Raw genomic sequence first — 25316 nt, 5'->3', positions numbered from 1 at the left:
TTGTTTAAAACTGACCACGGTTATTTATATTGCTTTATTGTTGTGTAAAAGAAACACTACGTATTGTTATGTTTGGCCAAAAAACTTGAATAAAATATATATTTTTTTAAATAATAATAATAATAATAGCAGCTTATTGTCACATGTAGGCTTCAATGAAGTTACTGTGAAAAGCCCCTAGTCGCCACATTCCGACGCCTGTTCAGGGAGGCCGGTACGGGAATTGAACCCGCGCTGCTGGCATTGTTCTGCATTGCAAGCCAGCTATCTAGCCCACTGTGCTAAACCCACCCCAGATTTGGGCACATGTGGTAAATCAAAGAGTAGGAAAGACAGAGAGAAAGGTAATATGGGAAATAATAAACAAGGCATGACAGGAAGGGATAGAGAATACAAAGTCAAGAGTACATTAGCAGGTAAGATTAGATAATGAAAGGACAAAATTTAAAAATGGACAAAAATAAAGGCTTAATATCAAACTTAAAAGAAAAAGCATATGGATAAGGAGGTCAGAAGGCGGGACAGAATATAAAGAACAGTAAAGATAAGACTAAGATAATAACAAATAGAATACGAGAGAAAGCTAGCAAGACATTTTTAAAAATAGATAGTAAGTGTTTTATATATTTAAATAAGAGTTAACAAGTGAGCATTGGTCTGATAGAAAGCAAGCCTGGGTTTTGGAGAGGTGGAGGATAGGTGTGGGCGCTGTGCAGGGGGGTCCTGCGAACCATGTCCATGTGTTTTGGGCAAGTCAGAGGCGGAGGGGTTTCTGGCAGGGGTCTGCTGACGTCATGTCAGAGGTCTTACAAGTGAGGGCGGTGCTGAGTCCAGAGGTGTCGATCTTTGGTGTGTCAGAAGACCCAGGAGCCCAGGGGGCGAGAGAGGCTGGTGTCCTGGCCTTTGCCTGCCTGGTGGTCCAGAGACGGATCGTACTAGGATGGAGGGACTCAGAACCCCCAAAGTGGGGGGTATGGGTTTGCGACATGTCGGGGTTTCTCGGACTTTAGAAGGTTGGATTCGCCTCGAATGGTTCGTTGCGGGGGTTTGCTCGGAGGTGGCAGCTGAGGAGGGGGGGGGGGGTTGGGCTGTTGGTGGGGGGGTTGGCACTGCTTGTGTGGGCCGTATTGGCTGGGGTTTGTGCACATGGGGTTTGTTGGTTATATTGTTCTGATTTTGTTTACATTTGATGTTGGAAGTTGTTGGAATTGTGGATGTCTCAATATAATATTTTAAGAGGTTAAAAAAAAAAGAGAACTGAAAGCAAGTCTGGGAATTAATAATGGAAAATAAGGAGATGGTAGATGAATTGGTATTTTGCATCAGGGGTCTTCATTAATTATAGAAGAAACAAGTAACATCCCAGAAATAGCTGTAAATCAGGATGAGGGAGGGAGGGAGGAACTCAGGAAGATTACAATCACATGGAGAAGCGACACAAAGCAAATTTTTGGAGCGGTGTGCTGACTAGTCTCGGAGTCCTTATGTACTTCATCCTGGGGTCTTAAAAGAAGTGGCTATTCAGATAGTTGGTGCGTTGGTTTTAATTTTTCAAAATTTACTAGATTCAGGGAAGGTTCCTTTATTCAAAAAAGGGCAGGAGAGAGAAAGCAGGAAACTACAGGTTAGTTAGTTTAACATTCGTCAGCAAGTTACAGCAAGACACTTATTCAAGGTAATCAGGCAGAGTCAACATGGTTCTGTGAAAGGGAAATCATGCTTAATTATTTTATAGCAGTCCTTTGAAGTAGTAACATAAAGGGGAACAGGTGGATGCACTTTACTCAGATTTCCAGAGGGCATTTGATAAGGTACCGGTTCAAAAGGTTACGGTGTAATAAAAGCTCAGTGTCGGAGGGAACATTTTGGCATGAATAGAAGATTGGCTAACTAACAGGAAATAGAGAGTGGGCATAAATGGGTAATTTCCTGGTTGGCAAGATGTAATGAGTGGTGTGCCACAGGGGTCAGTGCTGGGGCCTCAACCTTTTACAATTTAATTGGATGAAGGGACCAAAGGTGTGATTACTAAATTTGATGTTAACACAAAACAAAGTAGACAGTAAGCTGCGAGGCTGCAAAGAGATATAGATAGATTAGGCGAGTGGACAAAAGATCTGTCAAATTGAGTAGAACGTGGGAAACTGTCTATATTGGCAGGAAAAATGAAAAGGCATATTATCTAAATGGTGAGAGATTGTAGAGCTCTGAGATACAGGGGAATCCGGGCACCAGAGAGCATGGATTGCAAAAGCTCAGTATACAAGTACAGCAAGTAATTAGGAAAACAAATAGAATGTTATTTATTGCAACTGGAATTTAATACAAAAGGAGGAACAGCTGTACAAGGCACTGATGAGACCACATCTGAAGTATTGTGCACGGTATTGGTCTCCCTATTTAAAGGAAGGATGTAACTGCATTAGGAGTTGTTCAGAGAAGGTTTTGTAGACTCACAGCAGGAATGGGAGGGTTGTCTTAGGAGGAAAAGCTGGACAAACTAGGCCTGAATTCACAAGAGTTTAAAAAAGTAAGAGGCAACTTGATCAAAACATAAGATCCTGAAGGGTCTTGACAGGCTGGATGTGGACAGGGTGTTTCTTCTGGGAGAATCTCGAACTAGGGGGCCCTTTAAAAATAAGGGGACACTCGTGTAAGACAGAGATCAGATTTTTTTTTTCCCTCAAGAAAGTCACGAGTCTTTGGGACACTCTTCCGCTAAAAGCAGTGTGAACAGAGTCTGAATATTTTTGAAGGCAGAGTTAGATAGATTCTTTTTTGAAAAAAAATATTTTTATTCTCCTCCTTTTTCACATTTTCTCCCACATTTACACCCATCAACAATAAACAGTAATCAGCAAGATATGTCAATCCCCATAATAACAACGATCCCATCCGCCCACCAACCCCCAAACATCAGCCCGCATGTTTACATAAACAAATGACAAAAAGGAATCAGGGATTACCCGTAGTCACCCTTAATCTACACAGCCCCCCTTCGCCCCCCCCCCCCACCACCCCCAACTAATGTTCAATGTTATCCAGTTCTTGAAAGTGCATAATAAATAGTGCCCATGACTTGTAGAACCCCTCCGAGCTTCCCCTCAGTTCGAACTTAACCTTCTCAAGGGTCAAGTATTCCAACAGGTCCCCCCGCCACGCCAGGGCACTGGGTGGAGAGGCTGCTCTCCATCCCAGCAGGATCCGCCTTCGGGCGATCAACGAGGCGAAGGCTATGATATCTGCCTCCGCTCCCGTTTCCAACCCTGGCTGGTCCGACACCCCGAATATGGCCTCCTGGGGACCCGGGTCCAGTTTCACACGCACCACCTTGGAAATTACCCTAAACACCTCCTTCCAGTACTCCCCTAGCTTTGGACAGGACCAAAACATATGAACATGATTCGCGGCCCCCCCCCGCAACGCTCACACACATCCTCTACTCCTTCAAAAAATCAGCTCGTCCTCGCCCTTGTGAAGTGCGCTCTGTATACCACCTTCAGCTTTATCAGCCCCAACCTCGCACATGAGGTGGAGGCATTCACTCTCCGGAGCACCTCACACCAGACCCCCTCCTCGATAACCTCTCCCAGCTCGTCCTCCCTCTTTGCTTTGACCCCTTCCAGTGGTGCCTTTTCCTCTTCCAGAATAGCTCCGTACACCGCTGACACTGCCCCCTTATCCAGTCCCCTTGTCGTCAACACCTCCTCCAGCAACGTGGAGGCCGGTTCCTCTGGGAAGCTCTGTATCTCCTTCCTGGCAAAATCCCAAACCGGCATGCACCTAAACACTTCTCCCTGCTCTAGCCCATACTTCGCTTCCAGCTCCCTCAATCCTGCAAACCGACCCCGAAGAAACAAATCTTTTAGCGTCTTAATCCCCTTCTCTTCCCATTTCCGAAAACTTCCATCCCACCTCCCTGGCTCAAATCTGTGGTTCCCCCGAATTGGCATTTCCCTTGACCCTGCCCCCAACCCGACGTGTTGGCGAAACTGCCTCCAGATTTTCAATGAAGCTATTATTACCGGACTCCCTGAATATTTCCCCGGAGCTATCGGGAGCGGCGCTGTTGCAAGTGCCTTCAGCCCCGACCCCCTGCACAAACTCTCCTCCATTCTGACCCACTGAGAATCAACCCCTCTGACCCAGCTCCGCACTTTCTCCACGTTCGCCGCCCAGTAGTAGTACAACAGGTTTGGGAGACCCAAACCCCCTGCCTGCCTTCCCCTCTGTAGCAGCACCTTTCTCACTCTGGCCACCTTCCCATCCCATATGAATGATGTAATCCTTACCTAAAATCTCCCTGAAAAAATACTTTGGCAGGAAAATCGGTAGGCATTGAAAAATAAACAGGAATCGCGGCAACACATTCATTTTAACCGCCTGTACCCGACCCGCCAGTGACAGAGGAAGGCCATTCCACCTTGCCAGATCGGCTTTCACTCTCCCCACCAAGCTAGTGATGTTGTACCTGCGAAGCCTCCCCCACTCCCGGGCAACCTGCACCCCCAGATACCTAAAATGAGTCCCTGCTCTACAGAATGGCAGCCCCCACCCCCACCCCTGCCCCCACCCCCGGCCGAGACGCCACAAAGTACTCACTCTTATCCAGGTTCAACTTGTACCCCGAGAAAGACCCAAATACCCGCAGTAGCTCCAACATTCCTCCTATTGACGCACTCGGCTCTGACACATACAGCAGCAAGTCGTCGGCATATAAGGACACCCTATGCTCTATCCCCCCCCCCCCCCCCCCCCCCACACTATTCCTTTCCATGCTCCCGAACTTCACAATGCGATGGCCAACGGCTCAATCGCAAGTGCAAACAGCAGGGGGGACATAGGACATCCCTGTCTCGTCCTACGGTGGAGAGAAAAGGATCTCGAACTGATATTATTTGTGCGGACACTCGCCTTCGGTTCCTTATATAATAGCTTTACCCAGTTCACAAACCTTGGTCAAATCCCAAACCGCTCCAGCACTGCCATCAGGTATCCCCATTCTACCCGATCAAATGCCTTCTCGGTGTCCAATGCCACAACTACAACTACCTCCGTTTCCTTTCTTTCCGCCGGTGCCATAACAACGTTCAAAACCCTCCTAATGTTCAAAAACAGCTGCCTCCCTTTCACGAACCCTGTCTGATCCTCCCCTATCACCTTCGGAAGGCACTCCTCCAGCCTACCCGCCAGTACCTTCGCCAACACTTTTACGTCCACATTCAGAAGTGATATGGGCCGATACGACCCACACTCCGTCGGATCCTTCTCTTTTTTTAGTAACAGGGAAATCGATGCCTGTCCCAAGGTTTGCGGCAACACCCCCGTCCCTATCGCCTCCTCAAACATCCCCACCATCAGGGGTGCCAACCTATCCTTAAATTTTTTATAATATTCCACCGGAAACCCATCCGGCCCTGCCACCTTCCCCGACTGCATCCTCCCAATCGCATCCTTTATCTCCTGCTCCACTATTGCTCCTTCTAATGTAGCCCTGTCCCCCTCCCCTAGCCTCGGGTACTCCAACCCATCTAGAAATTCCTGCATCTCACGGTCTCCCCCGAGTGGCTCTGACCTGTACAACCTCTCATAAATCTCCTCAAAAACCTTGTTAATCAGCACTGGGGCCACCACCAACTTCCCTGCCCTATCCTTCACCTGAAGAATTTCCCTTGCCGCTGCCTCCCTCCGGAGCTGACCTGCTAACATATGCCCCGCCTTATCTCCATGGTCATAAACTGCACCTCTTGCTCGTCTCAGTTGGTGCACCACCTTCCTGGTGGACAGTCGGTCGAAGCTCACCTGTAGTTCCTGCCTCTTTTCCAGCTTCGCCGGGTCCCCATCCTCTGCATACCTCCTATCTACCTCCAACATCTCATCTATTACCCTCTGCCGCTCCAACCTCTCCTCTTTATCCACCCTGGCCTTAAATTAAATTACCTCACCTCTCACCACCGCCTTTAGAGCCTCCCAGACGACTGCCTTCGACACCACACCCATACAATTGAAACCTACATATTCCTTATATGACCTTTTCAATTTTCTCACAGAACACTTGGTTCCCCAAAAGCCCCACATCCAGCTTCCACCCCGGTCTCTGCGCTGCCCCCTTCTCTAGCACCATATCCACCCAATGTGGAGCGTGATCTGACACTGCAATTGCAGAGTATTCCGACCCCTTGACTCCAGCCAGCAAAGCCTTCCCCACCACAAAAAAGTTGATCCGCGAGTATATCTTATGGCCCGCTGAGAAAAACGAATAGTCCCGTTCCCTTGGGTGCAGGAACCTCCAAGGGTCCACCCCTCCCATTTCCACCATTAGCCCAGCCAGCGCCTTCACCCCCCCTGATGGGACTAGCGAGCGTGGCCGTGATCTGTCCAACCTTGGCTCCTGCACCAAGTTCCAGGCACAATCAGCTCATGCGTGTCCAAGTCGGGAATAGCCCCAAACATCTTCCTCGCAAATCCCACATCGTCCCAATTGGGACCGTATACACTTAACAGCGCCACTAATCACCCCTCCAGTGCCCCTGTCACAATCACATATCTACCCCCCTGATCTGCCACCACCTTCTCCATCTGGAAGCGTACCCTTTTGCTGACCAGCACCGCTACCCCTCAAGCCCTTCCATCAAATCCGGAGTGAAACACTTGGCTAACCCAGCCCTTTTTAAGTCTCACCTGGTCCTTCACCCTCAAGTGAGTCTCCTGCAGCACTGCTACATCGGCTTTCAAACTTTTAAGATGTGCAAGCACCCTTGACCGGACCTCCTAGCCCTCTCACGTTCCACATGATTATCCTTACTGGGGGTCTCTCACCCCCCCCAACTTTCTTATCCACCATCACCATACCACCGGGCCCTGCCCCATAAGCCTGACCCGCCCCTGTCCATTGTTAACATCGAACCCCTTCCCCCCCCTCCTAAGAACACCCCCTACAAAACAACCCCCAACATCTATCCCTCCATCCCCTTTTGCTCGCCTCGTAGGCCCATTGAAGCCTGCTATCCAGGCTCCACGTCCGCAGTCCTCCTCTCACCTCACCCCCGTTCACTAACTGACTTTAGTTAGGTGGGTGGCTCCCCCTGCCAAGACCTCTCGCCCCCTTCCGCCCAGTCCCAGAGAAAGAAACACCAAAACAAACCCAACAATCCAACCCCTACAATTCACTAACGTAACATTTAACCGTCGCAACACAGAACGCCATTAACTTGAACTCTGTAACAATGCAAAGAGAAGTAAATTTCAATACAAATCGCTAAAAAGAAAGTCGTAACATTTGTACATTTTCCAGCCGCTCAAACACAGTCCACAGTCTCTCTTCCAGTTCCGCTCTTCACATCTGTCCCAAGCCTTCTGCCCTCACGAACGCCTCAGCCGCCTACGCTGTCTCAAAATAAAAGTCTTTGGCATTATATGTTACTCTCAACTTCGCCGGGTACACCACACCAAACCCTTGTACAAAGCCGCCTTCACTCGCCCAAACGCCGCTCGTCTTTTTGCCAACTCCACCGTCCAGTCGTGGCAGATCCGAACCGCAGTACCATCCCACAGCACCTCACGCTCCTGCTTCGCCCAACTTAATACTTTCTCCTTCATGCAAAACTTATGGAAGCAGATAATTACTGCCCTTGGCGGCTCATTCACTTTGGGCTTCAGCCTTAATGACCGATGAGCTCGGTCTAGCTCATACAGGGTGGGGCTTTCACCCTCCCCCATCAGCTCCACCTACTTCTTAGCGAAGTATTGCGTTGGCCTTGGGCCCTCTGTCCCTTCGGGCAAGCCCACAATTCTCAAGTTGTGCCGCCTTGAGCGGTTTTCCAAGACTTCCAGCTTTGCTCGGAGTCCTCTGTTAACCTCCACCACCCTCCGCAGCTCGTCCCCCATCGAGGTGACCTGGTCGCTGTGGCGTGTCACGGCCTCCTCCACCTCCTTCGCCTTCTCGTCCTGCTCTCTCACCTCGGCCGATGCCTTTGCCACCTCCACCCTGATCGGGCCGATTGCCTCCTCCAACAATGACCTCAACACGACCGCCGTCTCTTTCCTCAGGATCTCCATGTGCCTCACCAAACGTTTTTCCAGCTCCACCGCCATCACCTCGGTCATCTTCTCCACCGTAAGTAGTGCGGTCCCGCCTTGCAGTTCGGCTTCCGCCATCCTGTCAACACTTTTGCTCGTCTTCTCCTTCGGCGGCGAACCCGCGTTTCCTCCTTTCTTCGATGCTGCTTTTCGCATCCTGTAGTGGCTTATTGTTTTTTATCTTCTTTCCTTTCTCCTCTCTCCTTCACCCTCCTGCCCTTCATCAATCTGACATTCTTCTTTTTTGAAAATCAAAAAGGGTGGGGGGGGGGGGGGGAGAAGAAGAAAAACTTTCACCAAACTTCCTTAAATCTTCTTTCTTTCTCCTCTGCATTCACCTGGGACCAGGCTTCAACCTTCTTTCTTCTTCCTAGGTGGGAGCCATCCGACGTGGAGCACCCTCCCTACATGACGCCCTGGCCTCGGGCCTGCAGCCTCGGCCTCCTTGTAGCTCCGCCCCCGCTACTCTGACCTGCCGGGCCCGGCACCTCAGCCCCCCGCCGCCCGACACCTGCGCGGGGTTCTTCGCCGGTTTTTAAACCGGCCCCGCTGGCTGCTCGTGGCGGCCCCAAAGGCCGACGATAGTCAGGGAGTGCGTGAGGACTCGGGGATTTCCCCGAAATCGCCGTGAATCGTGGCCTCCGGCGGGAGCTCTTGTTATTGCGGCCGCCCTGCTCGCCCACGCCACCGGAAGTCAGTTTGATAGATTCTTGACAAGCAAGGGTGAAAGATCATCTGGCCTAAAGGTGTGAGTGTGGAGTTGAGGTTACAAACACATCAGCAACGATCTTCTTGAATGGCAGAGCAGTGGTGAGGGTCCAAGTGGCCGACTTCTGCTCCTAATTTGAATGTTTGTATGTTCATAATCTTGGGGCCAGAGCTGAAGCTCCAAGGCACTAGTTCAAATCCCACCTTTGTAATTTAAATCCAATTAAATAAATAAATCTGGAAATAAAATGTTATTCCAGGCAACCAAAGACACAGCCATCGATGAAATGATGATTGCGAAGAACCACTTAAGAATTGGAGAAGCTAGGCTGTTCATCTTAGGCAAAAGGAGATTTGTTAGGGCTGTTCAAAATAATGAACAGTCCAAACAGAGGAGATTGGGAGAAACTGTTCCCATTGAAATCAAGGACACAGTTAAGGTGAGAGAACCAAAAAGGTGACATGAGAAAAAACATCTCTTGGTGTACTACCCGAGTGCAGTCGCGGCTGATTCAATGAGAGCGGATTTGTTAGGCTACAGGGGGGGAAAAAAAGGCAGGGCGCCAGAAAAGTTCATTGTTCTGGCAGAGAGCCAGCATGGACACAACTGGTTAAAATGGCCTCCCGATGTTTTGTAAACATTCTAATGATCCTATAAATGGGAAGAGCAGGTGATACTGGCCCTAGACTTGCCCCAAATGTAATATGATTGCAGCTGACCTTCTACTTGAACTCTGCTTTCTCGCTCTATCTTTCAATTCCCTTAGTAATGTGATTCATTTACACGTGCTAGCAGCGACATACGTTATTTCGTGCACAGGGACTGATTCTCAGCAAACAAAAGGAATATGTCCAAGCTTTGTATCTTTTTCAAATTACCCAGAAGCTCGGTGAGCCTATAGTTCCCCGTTGCTTTCTCCATGGCAACATCTCAGCCAACCAGTCTGTATCCTTTTCTCCTGTTATACAAATTGTGATGGTTTGAAATTTGCCGTTTTGCATTTGTCTTGACAGGTGCAACACAAATAACTTCAACAACATCTCACTCTCTTCAGTGAGATTCCATTAGTGTTTGAGGTGGGGATGAGACACGATTATAGGTCTTTTTAAGAGGACGAGCAACAATGCCATGGAGTGATTTGAAAAGAATGATGAGAATTATAAAGATCAAAGTGCGGCTGGAACGGGAGCCAACGTAGGTCAACATTGATGGGGATGGGGAGTAGCATTTACAGTTGCCCACTCTCCGACTGATAAGCAAGGTCATAGATGCTACAGCTTTAAGGAAACAACTGCTTGGCAGGTTGGTATCTAGGGAAGGGAGAATTGGCATCTTTGTGCCTTTGCTTCAAGCACACTCGCAAAGACCATTGATGCAGACACAAAATGTGTAAGGATGCCAATATCTACAGTATGCGCACATTGTAGCTTCCAGCTGAGAGCACAGAATGCAGTCCTATCAAAATAAGTTAATGAAATGCAGCAAGATGCTGTGAACCAGGAAGCTCTCCAGTTAAACTGATGGAATGCAAATTATCACTGGCTCACTGGATAGCCACACAATTTAATCAGCTAGTTTATATCACACCAAAGTTCCTGTACTAATCACAAACTGAATAACTCCTAGCACAAGCACAGATTTTTAAAAATGACACACTGTAAAGTAGCCAGATGGAATCACTTTTAAGAAAAAGTATAATATTCCAGGACATACATGGATGATACACACCCATGAGATCAATGCAAATCTAACCTTGCTAAATTAGTTAGATCACTTTATCATTTCATTTGGGTTCCGGGAACGTTTATTTTGCGAAAATTACAAAAAGGAAACAATTTCATTTTGTAGCATTTTGGCAGTAATTTTCCATTCAGATGAGCAGTGCTAACCAAGCTCCAGGCAATTGCGGTTTCATCATCTTCCTGTGGGAGGGAGAGGGTCAAAATTGCACAACAACTTGGGCCGGAGGCTAAAAGGGTACAGATGCCAAAAAAGGGGAAGAGAACCTTGAGCTGGTAAAGAAAATCCCCACATGCCATTCTGTCTAAAAGATTTTGAAGGGAAAGATTCTTATAATTCCTATGATTCTTTGAAAAGGCTGAACTCTAAACAAGGGCCAAGGGCAGGAAGAGTACAGTAACTGATTATATAAACGTTTGCGCACTGGGTGGGAAGGTGATAAAGAACATGAATGTGGGGTGTGCCATTCCTTAAACTTCGGAACAGCACAGCATTGTATTGACTAACTTTTTTCTGTTGTATTCATGACTATTCCAAAGCCAGAACAAACAGAAATATAGTGGAGTTAATAGCATCCCAGGAACCCTTCCCGCAAAATAACTACTATGATTTCTGCTCATCTCTACTGTTCTCAGCTTGCCAGCTTTTTCTCCAAACCTCTTGGGTAGACCAAGATATGTAATTTATGTTGGTTATGTCAAGCAATGCTGTGTAATGTTGTCTGCTCCATTAAAGGTAATAGCTCAGCTTCTGCCTGTAAGCAAGTGGACTGAATGGATCTCGCAGGAGATAAATTAAAAGTTTAACTGATGTTTGCCCAGGAAACATTATTTCTAAATTGGCAACCACTTGTAAATTTCCATCTCCTGCCTTTGTGAATTCTCAAAATCAAAAAGGAAGTTACTGCCTTTCTCTTTAAAAAAAAAAGAGCTCATGATATTTTAAGGCCCAAAATACAAGTCAATACCACTGTCTAAAGGCTGATATTTAATACAATTTCACACTGGGGACAGGAAACATTCCTAAACTTCAGCACATCAACATTCTAGGTCAAAGAATTTCCAGTTAAACGCCTTGTGGGAATGTTAAATCTGAACTCCCCCAAGATAAAAAAAGGTTTGACTTCCTGCTGCTTAGTTTTCGAAACACAGATTTTGATTGAGATTTAAAGTTGAAAAAACAAAATGCCAAAAATGTGAACAAAAATTGTCAGCACAAAGCAGTCTGATTTAGTGGGTGTGGAGGCAAATTGGCTGATTGGCAAATTGGCTGGTTAAGCCATGGAAACATGATGTATATATTGGATTATCAAAGGGCTGACTAAAATAAAAGGTGATGATGTGGAGATGCCGGCGTTGGACTGGGGTGAGCACAGTAAGAAGTCTTACAACACCAAGTTAAAGTCCAACAGGTTTGTTTCGAATCACTAGCTTTCGGAGCACTGCTCCTTCCTCAGGTGAATGAGGAAGGAGCAGTGCTCTGAAAACTAGTGATTCAAAACAAACCTGATGGACCTTAACCTGGCGTTGTAAGACTTCTTACTAAAATAAAGGTAGGTGCAAAAAGAAAAAATATGTAAAGATTTATCATGATGAAATTGAGAATGATCATACATTTTAGAGAAGTACAAATTATCTCCAATTAGTCTTTAATGCTATAAAGCTGCTCAAAGTGACTGAATGCTCATTGCATTTCTTGTGTTTAAATTAAAAAACATTCATTCTACCAGAAACAGGGCAGCACAGTAGTGCAGTGGTTAGCACTGCTGCCTCACAGCGCCAAGGTCCCAGGGTCGGTCCCAGCTCTGGGTCACTATCCATGTGGAGTTTGCACATTATCTCCCTGCATAGCATGGGTTTCGCCCCCACAACCACAGATGTGCAGGGTAGGTGGATTGGCCACACTAAATTGCCCCTTAATTGGAAAAAATGAATTTAATATACGAGTTTAAGCAGTCTTGGGGCAGCATGGTGCGCTCTCTATAATCAGAAGAATAGGCATTTTGGAAATATTAATGAAGTTCGTAACAATTGACCCAAACTTCTTGCCATTTTACCTTCATGTCACTCCACCACAAACCATTGCTTTGCTCCTTCAGTTTCTGCTCAGGAACCAAACTGCCCAGTCGGTCCTCCACAACTGCCAACGCTTCTCAGCGGTGGAGACCAACAGGCAAAATGGTCCCCACTTCCCCTTGGTGTCACAAACCAAAATAATTGCCACTAAATTAAGCCAGCACTTCACCAAATAGTGAATTTATTTGGTCTTTGCAGAGAGATTGCAAACATACTTTCCTCCGTCCTCCTCAGGATAAGCAAGGCTGCAGCTACCCCCTACACTGGGACACCTTGGAATCAAGAGGGTTTTAAAAAAAAAAAAAATTTAAATCCCCCAATTCAGGGGCAATTTGAGCATGACCAATTCACCTAGCCCGCACATCTTTTTGGGTTGTAGGGAGGGGACCCACGCCGGGATCGAACCCAGGCTCTCGGCGCAGTGAGTCAGCAGTGCTGCCCCAGGACTGTTTTTTAAAAATACACTTAAACTCATATTATAGAAATTAAATCTTTAAAACTGTTTCTGGTAGAATTAATGCTTCTTCATACAAACGCAAGAAACGCAATGAACATTCAATCACTTTAGGCAGCTTTATAGCATTAAAGACTAATTAGAGATAATGATTTGTACTGTCTTCACTAAAATGTATCAACATTCTCAATTCCATCATGATAAATCTTTACATATTTATTGGTGTTTTAAGCAGAGCACGTTTAGGAATGATGAGAAAACTACAAATATTCCTCCAAAAGCAAATTTCTTTTCTAGTGATTATTGTTCTCACTATGTGGTACCGAAGGTGAATGGAGCTATTGATTTTGGCCATGTTTATTAGCATGTTTGTCTGCTAACACTGTCAAAAAAATGAATAGATGGATTTTAATTAATCCGGTACACACATTGCCCAAAGAAGAACTGTTGTGTTTAGCAAAAATTTGGAATTTTTAAAAATTTTTTATAAAGGATCCACTAACATTAGAAGCTAGGGCAATTGATTGTTTTTTTAAAGTGTTGTGGACAGTTTTATTTGGAATTATGTTCATTTTGCTGTAGAGTGTCTCAACTGCTGTGATGGAATTTGTGACAGCTGTCAAAATGTGAGCAGAGTTTTCAGAACAGGTTGTTGGATGTGGATTGGCCCTCAGTGAGATGGAAACTCTTAATAAAAATATATTTTTTTCCAGCTTTATAGTTAGTGCATAAAAAGGGGACAGCCTCAAGAAAGAGCTACGTAATTGTCATAATGCTGAACTGTGGGAGAGGTATGCATTGAGGGCCCTCTACACTTGTCTTGTAGATGGATTGGTCAAAAAGAACTGTATTCCAATGTTATTATGCTTTACAATGAATTAATATTCAATTTTCATCCTGTTCAGGTGAATTGAGGAAGTACATGAGTTTTGCCTGATGTGAACTGCAACAATCGATGAATCAAAGATAAATAAACAGACCAAGAATTAATAGGTATTTGAGCCCTTTGAGCAAGTAAAGTAGTGTCTGCATATAATTGCTTTTAATCAGATATTTTGGTTTATACAGGAAATGATAAGGATGGATAGTGGAACATACATTTACCAAAAAGGCAATTAAATAAATAGCTTTCTTCAAAAATCAACATCAATAAATTGTTTCCAATCAGAAAGAGTGGATTATTTGTGTGAATACACACTCACCACTATGCTTCCATTCAACTGATTTCAGACAGCAAATTTATAAAACTTGGTTTCACACTAACAACTGCAGAATCTCAGTACAGAAAGGGATAATTCTATTATGCAGAAACGAGTATCTTCACCCAGTCACAATCTCTCTCTCAAGACCTGCAGCAGAATTTGAAGCAACAAAGTACAACTATATTTGACAGCTGACCAGGCAACATGAAATCCATCATTTTATATCATCCTAAATGCAATAAGTATCTGGACCAGAAAAACACCGATCCTCAATTTGTTTCAGCTGGAGATGACATGCGGGTTGAGGATAATGTCTTTCAGTTTCTGTTCTCATCAATGCCCTACTCTGTTGGAATTTTTAATCTGACATCAATCTGAAGAGAACTGCAATGATAGAGCCCAGCCTAAATTTGGGAGCCCAGACCTGAAAATTGTTGGGGAAAAAAAGACATTTCTTGCTGAAGATTTTCATGTTGCACTCATCAGAACAAACGCAAGAATACCAAATTGCAAATGATCACAACAATTTACACTACAGGAGAAAAGGGCACTGTGCTAATTGGTTGCGTCATGAATCTGCCTAGCAACAGCAGTAAAACAATTTAACAAAACATAATAGAATGCAAGATGTCAAGCAATGGGTAGAAATCTGCCCAGAAACAGCAGTAGACAGTATTAAAAAAGGTCCAACTGTTGTGCATCTCTCCCAATAACGAGATTAGAAGGCTGTTTGGATGATAACCAGGTGTGAACATGTTATAGACGTTTGAGAAGATCACTGAGATCTCCACATGCAAATGTGTAGTCAAAGAAGTTAATAGGGGCAGACAGCCAAATACACAGAAGGCATAATCAAAGAAAAAAAAAAGTATAATTGGGCTGAACAATCAGAAGCCAGGGAGGCAGTTAACATCTAGCAGTCTCAGAAAGCAGACAGTCCAGTTTCCAGCCACCAAAGCTAGTTTTCCAGCTAGCAGCCTAGAAGCCAGTTTACAGCAAACAAGCTTCTGGGCATGAACCATTTGAATGGGAACAGAGACCCAGTGCATTTAGCCGGTCATTTCCCGGCACTCGGCTCACCGGAAGACTGTGCATTTCTCAACACCATGATCTGACCCACAAACTCTCCTCCTTCCCTCCCCTACCCCCCCCCCCCCCCGCCCAACCCCTCCTCTTGCACCACCCAAAGTCCAACTCACCTATAAGGGGGTCCTCGGGCACCACCCTGCACCTGCGCAGGCATCCCCGAGCCCGATCCCCATCGCGGGAAAGTGTCAGCTTGACACTGGCAGTCTGGCAGTGTCCTTGCTAGTGCCACCTGGGCACCTTTGCAATGCCAGGCTGGCACCCTGGTGGGAGTGCCAAGGTGTCAGCCTGCCCAGAGGGCAAGCACCTGGCAGCCTCCAATCCCTTGGGAGACCTCCACGAGTGCCCTTCCATCCTGCTCCCTGTTTGTGGAGACCAGCACTGAAGGGCATCGCCTGAGATCTCAAAGACTAGGGGCGAAATTCTCCCCCAACGGCGGGATGTCCGCCGACTGGCGCCAAAGCCGGCGCCAATCAGACGGGCATCGCGCCGGCCCAAAGGTGCAGAATGCTCCACATCTTTGGCGGCCTAGCCCCAACATTGAGGGGCTAAGCCGACACCGGAGGGATTTCCGCCCCGCCAGCTGGCGGAAATGGCGTTTGTTTCCCCGCCAGCTGGCGCGGAAATGCGGCGCATGCGCGGGAGCGTCAGCGGCCGCTGTCAGTTTCCCGGCGCATTCGCGGGAGCGTCAGCGGCCGCTGTCAGTTTCCCGCACATGCGCAGTGGGGAGAGTCTCTTCCGCCTCCGCCATGGTGGAGGCCGTGGCGGAGGCGGAAGGGAAAGAGTGCCCCCACGGCACAGGCCCGCCCGCGGATCGGTGGGCCCCGATCGCGGGCCAGGCCACCGTGGGGGCACCCCCCGGGGTCAGATCGCCCCGCGCCCCCCCCCCCCCCCCAGGACCCCGGAGCCCGCCCACGCCGCCTGGTCCCGCCGGTAAATACCAGGTTTGATTTACGCCAGCGGGACAGGCAATTTCTGGGCGGGACTTCGGCCCATCCGGGCCGGAGAATCCAGCGGGGGGTCCCGCCAACCGGCGCGGCCGGATTCCCGCCCCTGCCCAATCTCCGGGAGCAGAGACTTCGGCGGGACGGGGGCGGGATTCACGGCGGCCAACGGCCATTCTCCGACCCGGCGGGGGGTCGGAGAATGACGCCCTAGATGTCTCACTCTAGTATGCAGAATTGCTAAAAAGTGATCCACCCACAATGGGCAGGATTCACATTACGACAGCTTGAGAGAACTCCCTTTGGGCAGAACACGGCCGGTAGATTGCACTAGCCAAGGCAGTTCAGAAAACCTTCATTACGGCTGTTTAAATATCGTCACTGGACTAAGAAAATACATTTCCCAAACTTAGTTTCATCTCTGTATCATGTGATAACTAACTATAAGCTGGTTATTTGAATTGGATATCGTTTAGGGAAACGGGGAAGTCTTATAGAGCTTACGTATCATAGATATATTTTGGACCAAAGGTCCTATATAAACTGTGTGTTTAGTAATTCATACATCTTAACTGCATTAGTGTAGAGTAGTCCTGTTCATGTGTGTGTCTTTACTTTAATAAATAGTCTTGAATACTTATTACACGATGACTCAGCTATTTATTCTCACTGGGGTTTCACTGGTCATCGCACACCAAAGCAAAGCAAAACTGTACACCCCCACGAATCGGTGTTCCAAGTTTGGATACCCTCATAGATAACATTAGTGTGCTTTGTGACAGTGACAAGTTGATTCCGATTGGCCGAGGCATTGCAATCCATTCTTAGGTTCGTCAATGTTTCTCTCTTTTCCGCAATATTCAAGCAGTTTTTATTTTATTTTAAATTAAGACTATGGAGTTATTTCCTTGCACAGACCACATCTAAATCTGTTCAATTACAGATTCTGCACAACGCTTTGACCTCCTGAGCAAAGGTTCTCCAAGCATGATTGAATAGAACTCAATTGCAACCTTGAGCCATGCCTTCCTTGGCATCTCCATTCTATATCCAGCAACTCAGGGAGTAAGGTGTTTAGGATACTAAAACCAATGTAAAACCTCAGGGCTACATAACTAAGACAGCATTTGATCTTTTGAGCTAGGCACAGACCTTCCTGGCTCAATCTCATACTATTTTACCTGTTGAGCAATTACAGAAACCTACTTTATTTATTTAAGATCTCAAAGAAAAAGGTGTTAGAGAAGCTGGTCTTGCTCTGCAGCAGAGGTGAAAGATCTGGGAGAATATCTTTTGAGATCACGTGATGCGGCAGACCTGTTGAACAAGTTTCACGAGCAGAGGGAACGGCTGTCAATATTTGGAGCACAGAAGGCCTTGTCAGAATGTGTTGCAAGAATAGAAGCTTCATGCAGCGAAATACAGCTGGTGGAGATTGTGGAAATAGGGAAGAATTCAAACAACAGTGGAATTTAAAGGCTAGGGCGAGTATTTTAATGTCAATCATCAAGAGATGGTTCTCTTGAATCGTAACTGTTTATTGGTAGACAAATCCTCTCAGGAAACAAAGTTTACAGGCATAAAAAACTCTCCGACTCTGTCATGTCGGTGTTCAGCATTACAAAGCAGGCTCTCCCGAAAACAAGTTATTGCTAAAAGTCTGCTGTTTAAAATCCAAGACTCAAACAGAAAAGGCTATTCTTTTTCTGAAACTGAAGACTGCTTTCCCAAATGTGGGCAAACAACCAGTGGGTGGTAACTATCTGCTGGATTTAGTTATATGATATTGGATGTTATTTGGGAAAAGAGGCGTTTCTCAGAGTTCAGGAAACGCAAGCAGTTGGGTACAAGAGGTATCTTCATGATCGGAGGATTGCACTGGAATAGTTCATAGAATTTACAGTGCAGAAGGAGGTTATTCGGCCCATCGAGTCTGCACCGGCCCTTGGAAAGGGCACCCTACCCAAGCCCACACATAATAATAATAATAAAAATAAAAAAAACTTATTGTCACAAGTAGGTTTCAGTGAAGTTACTGTGAAACGCCCCTACTCGCCTATTCGGGGAGTATAGTACGGGATCCACCCTATCCCCATAACCTAATGACCACACCCAACCTTTTTGGACACTGAGGGTAATTTAGCAAGTCCAATCCACCTAACCTGCACATCTTTGGACTGTGGTAGGAAACCAGAGCACCCGGAGAAAACCCACGCACACATGGGGAGAACGTGCAGACTCCGCACAGACAGTGACCCAAGCCGGGAATCGAACCTGGGACCCTGAAGCTGTGAAGCAACTGTGCTAACCACTATGCTACCGCGCTGCCCAACCGGAGCACCTGGAGGAAACCCACGCAGATACGGGGAGAACGCACAGACAGTGACCCCGCAGGGAATTGAACCTGGGACCCTGGCGCTGTGAAGCCACAGCACTAGCCACTTGTGCTACCCACGTTTGGACAGTCTAAATTCATTACAAAGATATACTTGCTAAAAGGGATACTGGCGAGTACCTTTGTCCAAGAGGGCAAAGGAAATTTCAGCATTTGTGACTTCAAATGGACTTTATCCATTTAAAGTTACGCCATTTGGAATGAAGAACGCATCTGCAACATTTCAGAGACTAATAAACAAAGTTATTCAGGGACCGCGTCAGTGTGCGGTGTACAACCGAAGTTGAGAAGAACATCTGTAGTGCCTTAAAAAAAACGAATGCTCAAAAGAAGCTCATCTAGTCCTGCATTTGGCAAAAAGTGAATTTAGGCCATATCGTGGGACATGGTCAGATGTGAAAATACAGGACATTTGAGATTTTCCAAAACCTACAAGAGATTAAGATTTCTGGAATGTACCGGTCCTTCCACAAGAGTAGAGGTCTAACACACCATAATCGCATTGGTCAGTAAGGAAAATTTCTGTTTATTCTGGATTAGACTTGTGAAGCGTTCACAGATCGTTCAACCTTGTGGCAACAGTCAAGTTTCCCAGAGTGAATGACTTGCCTTGCATTTTTCTCATTGTGATGAAAAGAAAATACCCCTCTTTTGTGACCCATTGAATTGTGCACATCCTGATACTGTGGCCAATTGAACATTTGGATGAATCATCACAGCCCCCTGATATGGGAGGGTGTGTCTCCCATATAGCTGCCAACATCCTGATGTTTATGAGTGCACAATGATCAAATCTCAATTACAATTTTGTATTTATGTACATGGGTGTAAAGTCATCAGATGCAATTTCTGGGAACAGAACCTTTAACACACAAGACGATAAACCATTCAGCATATTCACTTTTTCTTCCCATAATCCCATAATAATTTTGATGTCAGTTTTATGAAGTGCAACTAGGAGCTTCCCATCATATTTTACGCGTGCATCAGCTCAAGGAATGAGACCGCAATATGTGTGATGGGGATTGTCGCTACATTAGGATCTGGAAAGCAGCAAGATTCTACATATGAATATGACATTAATGCTTCACTGCTAAGTGCTGCTTTAACCACCCATTTTCCTCTGTCTCAACTAGTGATAATCTGCAAGCAATTCAAATGCCACTCCATTGTGGTATGGTTACATTCACTAAACTACTTGTTTACCCCCTTGTGGCTTTATATTTGGGGAGGTAGGATCTGCATGGCATTGAAAGCTTTTGTCTTGATTTTAGCAAAGACCATGATGACAATATGCCCCAAAACAGAAGTTCATTTTTAATCTATGCAACATTAATTTTGAACAAAACTCATCAATTGCTCAGACACTACACAATTACAACATGGAAGCGCAACCTCTAGAAAACCCAAATGAATCGTCACTCACTCCTCACCATCAGCAACACAAGACTACCGAGGCACACTATAGCACAATTAACCAAACACCAGGAATGCAAAGCACCAGCCGCCACTTTACCCGTACAACAGAACACACCAGGAAATAAAATGTAGCAATTGCTACCATGGTAATGTTTATATAATGTATAATTTCAGGCACCAGTAAACTAACAAAACCCTAAATAAATCTATACACCAGCAGGAACACTGACAAAGCTGAAAGATCTTTGGAGCCATAATGTCCTGCCCCTGCAGCCACTAACAAATCTTTCCTACTTTCATTGGCATTTTTTACTTTTAAAGCACTTGATATGATCCCCACCTTTGCAGTCTGTTCTCACCCTACAACCCTCTGCGATCTCTGAAGTCCTGCAATTCTGGCCTCTTGTACATCCTCAATTTTCAGCATTCTGAAGGCCATGCCAGCCATTGACCGGGCCCCGATATCTGGGATTCCCTCATTCAACCTCTCAATTTCTACACCTTCCTTCTCCATTGGGATGCACCTTAAAGCTTATTTCATTGTCCAGGGATTTTTCGTGGTTGTCCCGAATATCTCCTTATGTGGTGGCAAATTTGTTTGAGAACGCTCATTGGAAGCGCCTCAAGATCGTAGAATCCCTACAGTGCAGAAGGAGGCCCACTGAGTCTGCACCAACCCTTGGAAAGATGTTTTATTACATTCAGGTCATGATATAAATCAAAATTTATCACCTTTAAAGGAGATAATACTTGAGCTAAAGGGAGGGAGAGTGAAAGAGAGAGGGAAAGAGAAATATATGAGAGAGAGTTGGACATGTTTCTGTCTGGAGCGAGGATCTCCTCATACACAAGGCATCCTGTAACACAGGTTTGTGATGCGGAGCAATGTCAATAGCACGGGTTCAATTCTCGTGCCGGCTGAGGTTATTTATGAAGGCCCCGCCTTCTCAAACTTGCCTATGGTCCTCTGGAGACTTTCATTTCATTATAAATAAGGATCATGGCGCCGAGTCCAGAGTATCAGAAGATCCGGGAGTCCAGGGGGTGAGAGAGGGTTACATCTTGGCCTTTGCCTCCCTGGTAGCCCGGAGACGGATAATGCTAGTGTGGAGGGACTCGAAGCCCCCAAAATCAGAGATATGGGTTAGCAACATGGCTGGGTTTCTCAGTCTTGAGAAAATCAAGTTCACCCAAGAGGGTCAACGCTAGCATTCGTCCGGAAGTGGCAGCCGTTTGACAGCTTCTTCGGGGAAAATAAACTGTCAGCAGAGGAAAAAGATCTAAAGAAGGTGGGGGGGGTGATTTAGGCTATTTTCTGTTAAGGGTAGGAGGGACTTGTTAGGGATGGAAATGACGTATGTACTACATTAATATTTGGATTTGCTTTCTTTTCTGTTGTTAATATTATTATAAAATTACAAATATCTTAATAAAATGTGTTTTAAAAAAAAAAAAAACAGGATCATTCAGGTCCCCTGGATGTGATTCCATTACCCAAGAAGTCATGAAGCATTTTTTTTCTGCTTCATTGGACTGGTTTTCCATGATCCTATGTTTTCTGTTTGGTTTGCCACCTCACCCAGGAGATTATAATGGCTATCAATTGCTCGCCAATTCCTGCAGCAATATGTACAGGCGCTACAAAGATATGGGATGGGTTAGATTACCTGTCTGCTATTTTTATATATTCATTCAGACCAGTGGTACTAGCCAGAACAATGGATATGCTAATGACGTCATTTGACATAGACGCAATATACTCCGCACAAGGGTCAATGATGCTAAAAACTCCTGGATGTGTTGGCAGGGTCATGGCTATCAATAGTAAACTGCACAAGACATCCAGCAGCACACAAAAGACAGAAGAGTGATTGGCCAGACAACATTCAAAAGAAACCACATTTTTGTTGTACACTGCATGGTAAAGCATGGGGAAAGGAAAAAAAATTGGAAGTGGTGACCAAAAGCTTCCTCAAGGTGATTTGAGTTATTGTTAAAACGATTGAGATGTTGGACAGAGATCCTGAAATGTCAAAGAAACTGAAGGCTCACCCACCAGATGGAAATGAGCACAGAGGGGAATGCAACATCAAAGAGGAATTAGAACGAGAGCGAGAGAGCAGATGCTAAAGTAGAATGGGAGGAGTGTGTTAAAGCACCTGTCAGGATACAAATTTAAACGTAACGCAATGGAGTACAAGAATCCAATGTTGGCCAGAGAGGCTGGGAACCGATGGATGAGAGAGAACATGATAATTTCAGACTATGGAGACTAGAAAAACAGAAGAAAAATACAATTGGTGTGGCTGAATATAAAAACAACAAATCCTTTGCTGTGATGAATATATTGAGGGAATAAAAAAGGTAAAAATAAGCTGTCTCAGTGATGAAATATTCGGTTTAAAGCTCAGCTAAGGGTTGAGCGGGGACACCAAGACTTTGTGCCACATCCGGGAAGGATGGCAATAATTATTATTATTTTCTTTTTTATAAATTTAGAGTACCCAATTCATTTTTCCAATTCAGGGTAAATTAAGCGTGGCCAATCCACCTACCCTGCACATCTTTGGGTTGTGGGGGCGAAACCCACACAGACACAGGGAGGGATGGCAATAATTATATTAGTGGCTATTCAACCTTCACTTGTAACTTGACATCAGACACACCGTGTGACAGTATGGTGAGCGCTGAGGAATTAAGAGGTGTGGTGAGGATGTGGTCAGCACTTAAAAGATAAGAGTAAACCTCATCTACAGAAGTGTTACTTCAGTGAACAAGTGGTAAATCTATGCAACAGACTCCCTTAGGGAGTTGGTGTAAGTAGAGTGCTGATGCAATGAAAGGCAAATTAGATAAGATTTTTTCAGAAAATAATATTGGGAGGATACAATGAGCAACTTCAGTCATGACATCTGGTGGCTCTGTTCCAATGCCTTACAAAGTTTTCCACTACTAGGGGTTTTCCTCAATTGATATCAGGGCTAACGGATAGAGAATGATTGCCATACAACTCCATTATCATTGTACTTTTACACCACCACAATGGGAGAAGGCAAATTAGATGGTCTTTGTTTTCCAAGAGAGGGGCACAGTTGGATATTCAGAACCAATGGCAATGACGGCAGGCTCATAACTAGGCGGCAAATTTAATTGGGATTTGCTTCTTATATTAAAAAGGTACCACACCTGGAGACTGACTGAACATCCTAATAAACCATCATCAAGTGTCAGACAACTGTAGACCATGTCTCAAAGATCAGTAACAAAACTGAACTCACAAACTGGTCATGAAATCTGAAATCCGGCACCACCTATAAATTTGGCATCCAAGATGTCAAAGTTCAAGGAGTCAATGACAGTGAATCATCTTCTGACAGGCAGTTCAGAAATGCCTGGGTTGGAGGGGAGGGAGGCGACCTGAACAAAGCCCTCACAGAAGAAATACAAAGGAACAGTCAAGATTGTTGACTTCCTATAGGATGGGCAGTAAGCAGGTCTTAAAAGTATTTGATTCCCCCCCTCCGGTCCGTCTGGCTCCATATTATTGTTAAATGGTTGGTGGCTGAGAGAATGGAGAACAGAGCATACCTTTCACCCACAATTCACCCACCATCCCACATCATTCATTTGGTTATACCTCATACTCACATGACATTGAGTAATTAGTCATTCAGTATCAATGCTGTGACGTTAATATTACACAATTGTGAAATAAATCAATTCAGTTAATCATTATGCAACCACAATACTAAAATATTAGAACATTCAGAACTGTCCAATAATCAGTAGGGATGGGGGGGGGGGGGTACCAACTCCCAACCTTTTCAAACCACGAAAAAATAAATATGCATGTGTTTACTTACTGTGCTCGTTAATTTTGACATTTTGTCTGTCCACTCATCAGCAGTCGCTGTTGTCCCCCACCCCCCACCCAACCAGGGACACAGGAGTTTCCAGCTCTTTGGCCCAGTCAAATGTGTCCAGCGCGAGGATAGCCCCCTGTCCCGTACCAACACCCAGACCTACCTAGCTCCCAAAATATCCTTCTTCGCAAGGCCGATTCCAGCGAAAATTTTCACTCGCAGAATTCGACATCCTTCCTGCAAGACACAAAACACAGTCGGTGAACACAAAGGCTCCTGACGAGATCCGAATTGGCAAGGTGTATATATATATATTTTTTTCTCTCTATTTAAAGAGAGGGCGGCCTCGGCCGCCTCGAATCCTGAAGCAACCAGCCCCATGCTACGGGGAATTTGGGAAGCGAGTGCCCTTGTTTTCGGCCCAAATTCCGGTCTGAGGAGACTTTCCCTTCGCCGCGGGCAGCTCGCCTGCAGCGGGCAGCTGTACGCTCACTGCCAACCCGGGCATTTGGGCGGTGAGGCTGTGTGTGGGGGGGGGGGGGGGGGGGTGATTTTCCTGGACATGGCCAAGCTTAACCTGACAAAAGTTGCAACCGATTCTCCACATTTTGAGTTTTTTTAAATAAAATAAAAAACAATATAGGAGAATTTACCTCTTCGGTGGGCAGCCCGCGCACTTCAGGGAATGATGCCATCTCCGCCGATGAGAAAACAAACAAGAATGGGGGGGGTTTAAAAAATCGGCTGGGGAATGGACGCTCGATGGATTTGGGTAAACGTTAACTCCGCTGCTGGAAAGGCTCCTGTTCCTCCGAAATAAATATCGACTCTCTCTTTTATATCTGCAGCCCCCGCCACTCAAGAAGGGAAATCTGGGGTTTCACTTGCACATCCCCCGCCCCCAGTTCCGCTCTGAGGAAACTTCCTGAGTGAAGCCCCAGCCACTGAGAGGGAACACGGTTACATCAGTGTCCCAAGCAGCCACTCAACTACCTCCTGGCCGTCACGTGGCGCGCGCACTCTGTTACTGAAGCTTCAGTAGCAGCAACATTTAAAGTAACAAAGTAGCCACGGCTAAGTTGCCTCTGTGCTCCGCCTGGACACATTGTAACTTTCGCCCACCGCACAGTTGCAACATGATCGGTGTCCATAGTTTGAAAATAATTGTACTCCCTCTATTGAAATGTATGTAATACTGAATTGAAGCCCCTCACTGCCCATCTTTACCTCTGGAGAAAATGTGACCCGCTATTGTAACATGGAACAGTACAGCACAGAACGGGCCCTTCGGCCCTCGATGTTGTGCCGAGCCTTGTTCAAAACCAAGATCAAGCTATCCCACTCCCTGTC

The 25316-nt window shown here is 45.8% G+C and overlaps 1 protein-coding gene across 1 annotated transcript in view; it reads right to left on the bottom strand.

The window, feature by feature from the left end:
• The window catches only part of LOC140387532 (E3 ubiquitin-protein ligase NEDD4-like), a 177262-nt gene extending 152372 nt beyond the window's left edge, over positions 1-24890 (bottom strand). The window contains exons 1-2 of the mRNA XM_072470754.1: positions 24620-24890; positions 24130-24203 (exon numbers count right to left, since the gene is read on the bottom strand). Coding sequence (XP_072326855.1) covers positions 24130-24203; positions 24620-24661 — 116 coding nt within the window. The 5' untranslated portion in view covers positions 24662-24890. The remainder of the gene's footprint in view (positions 1-24129; positions 24204-24619) is intronic.
• Between the last annotated feature and the right edge of the window lie 426 nt (positions 24891-25316).

The sequence above is a fragment of the Scyliorhinus torazame genome, chromosome 12 (assembly GCF_047496885.1).
Source record: "Scyliorhinus torazame isolate Kashiwa2021f chromosome 12, sScyTor2.1, whole genome shotgun sequence".
In the NCBI taxonomy this organism is placed as follows: domain Eukaryota; kingdom Metazoa; phylum Chordata; class Chondrichthyes; order Carcharhiniformes; family Scyliorhinidae; genus Scyliorhinus; species Scyliorhinus torazame.
This window is presented reverse-complemented; position numbering and strand designations above follow the sequence as displayed.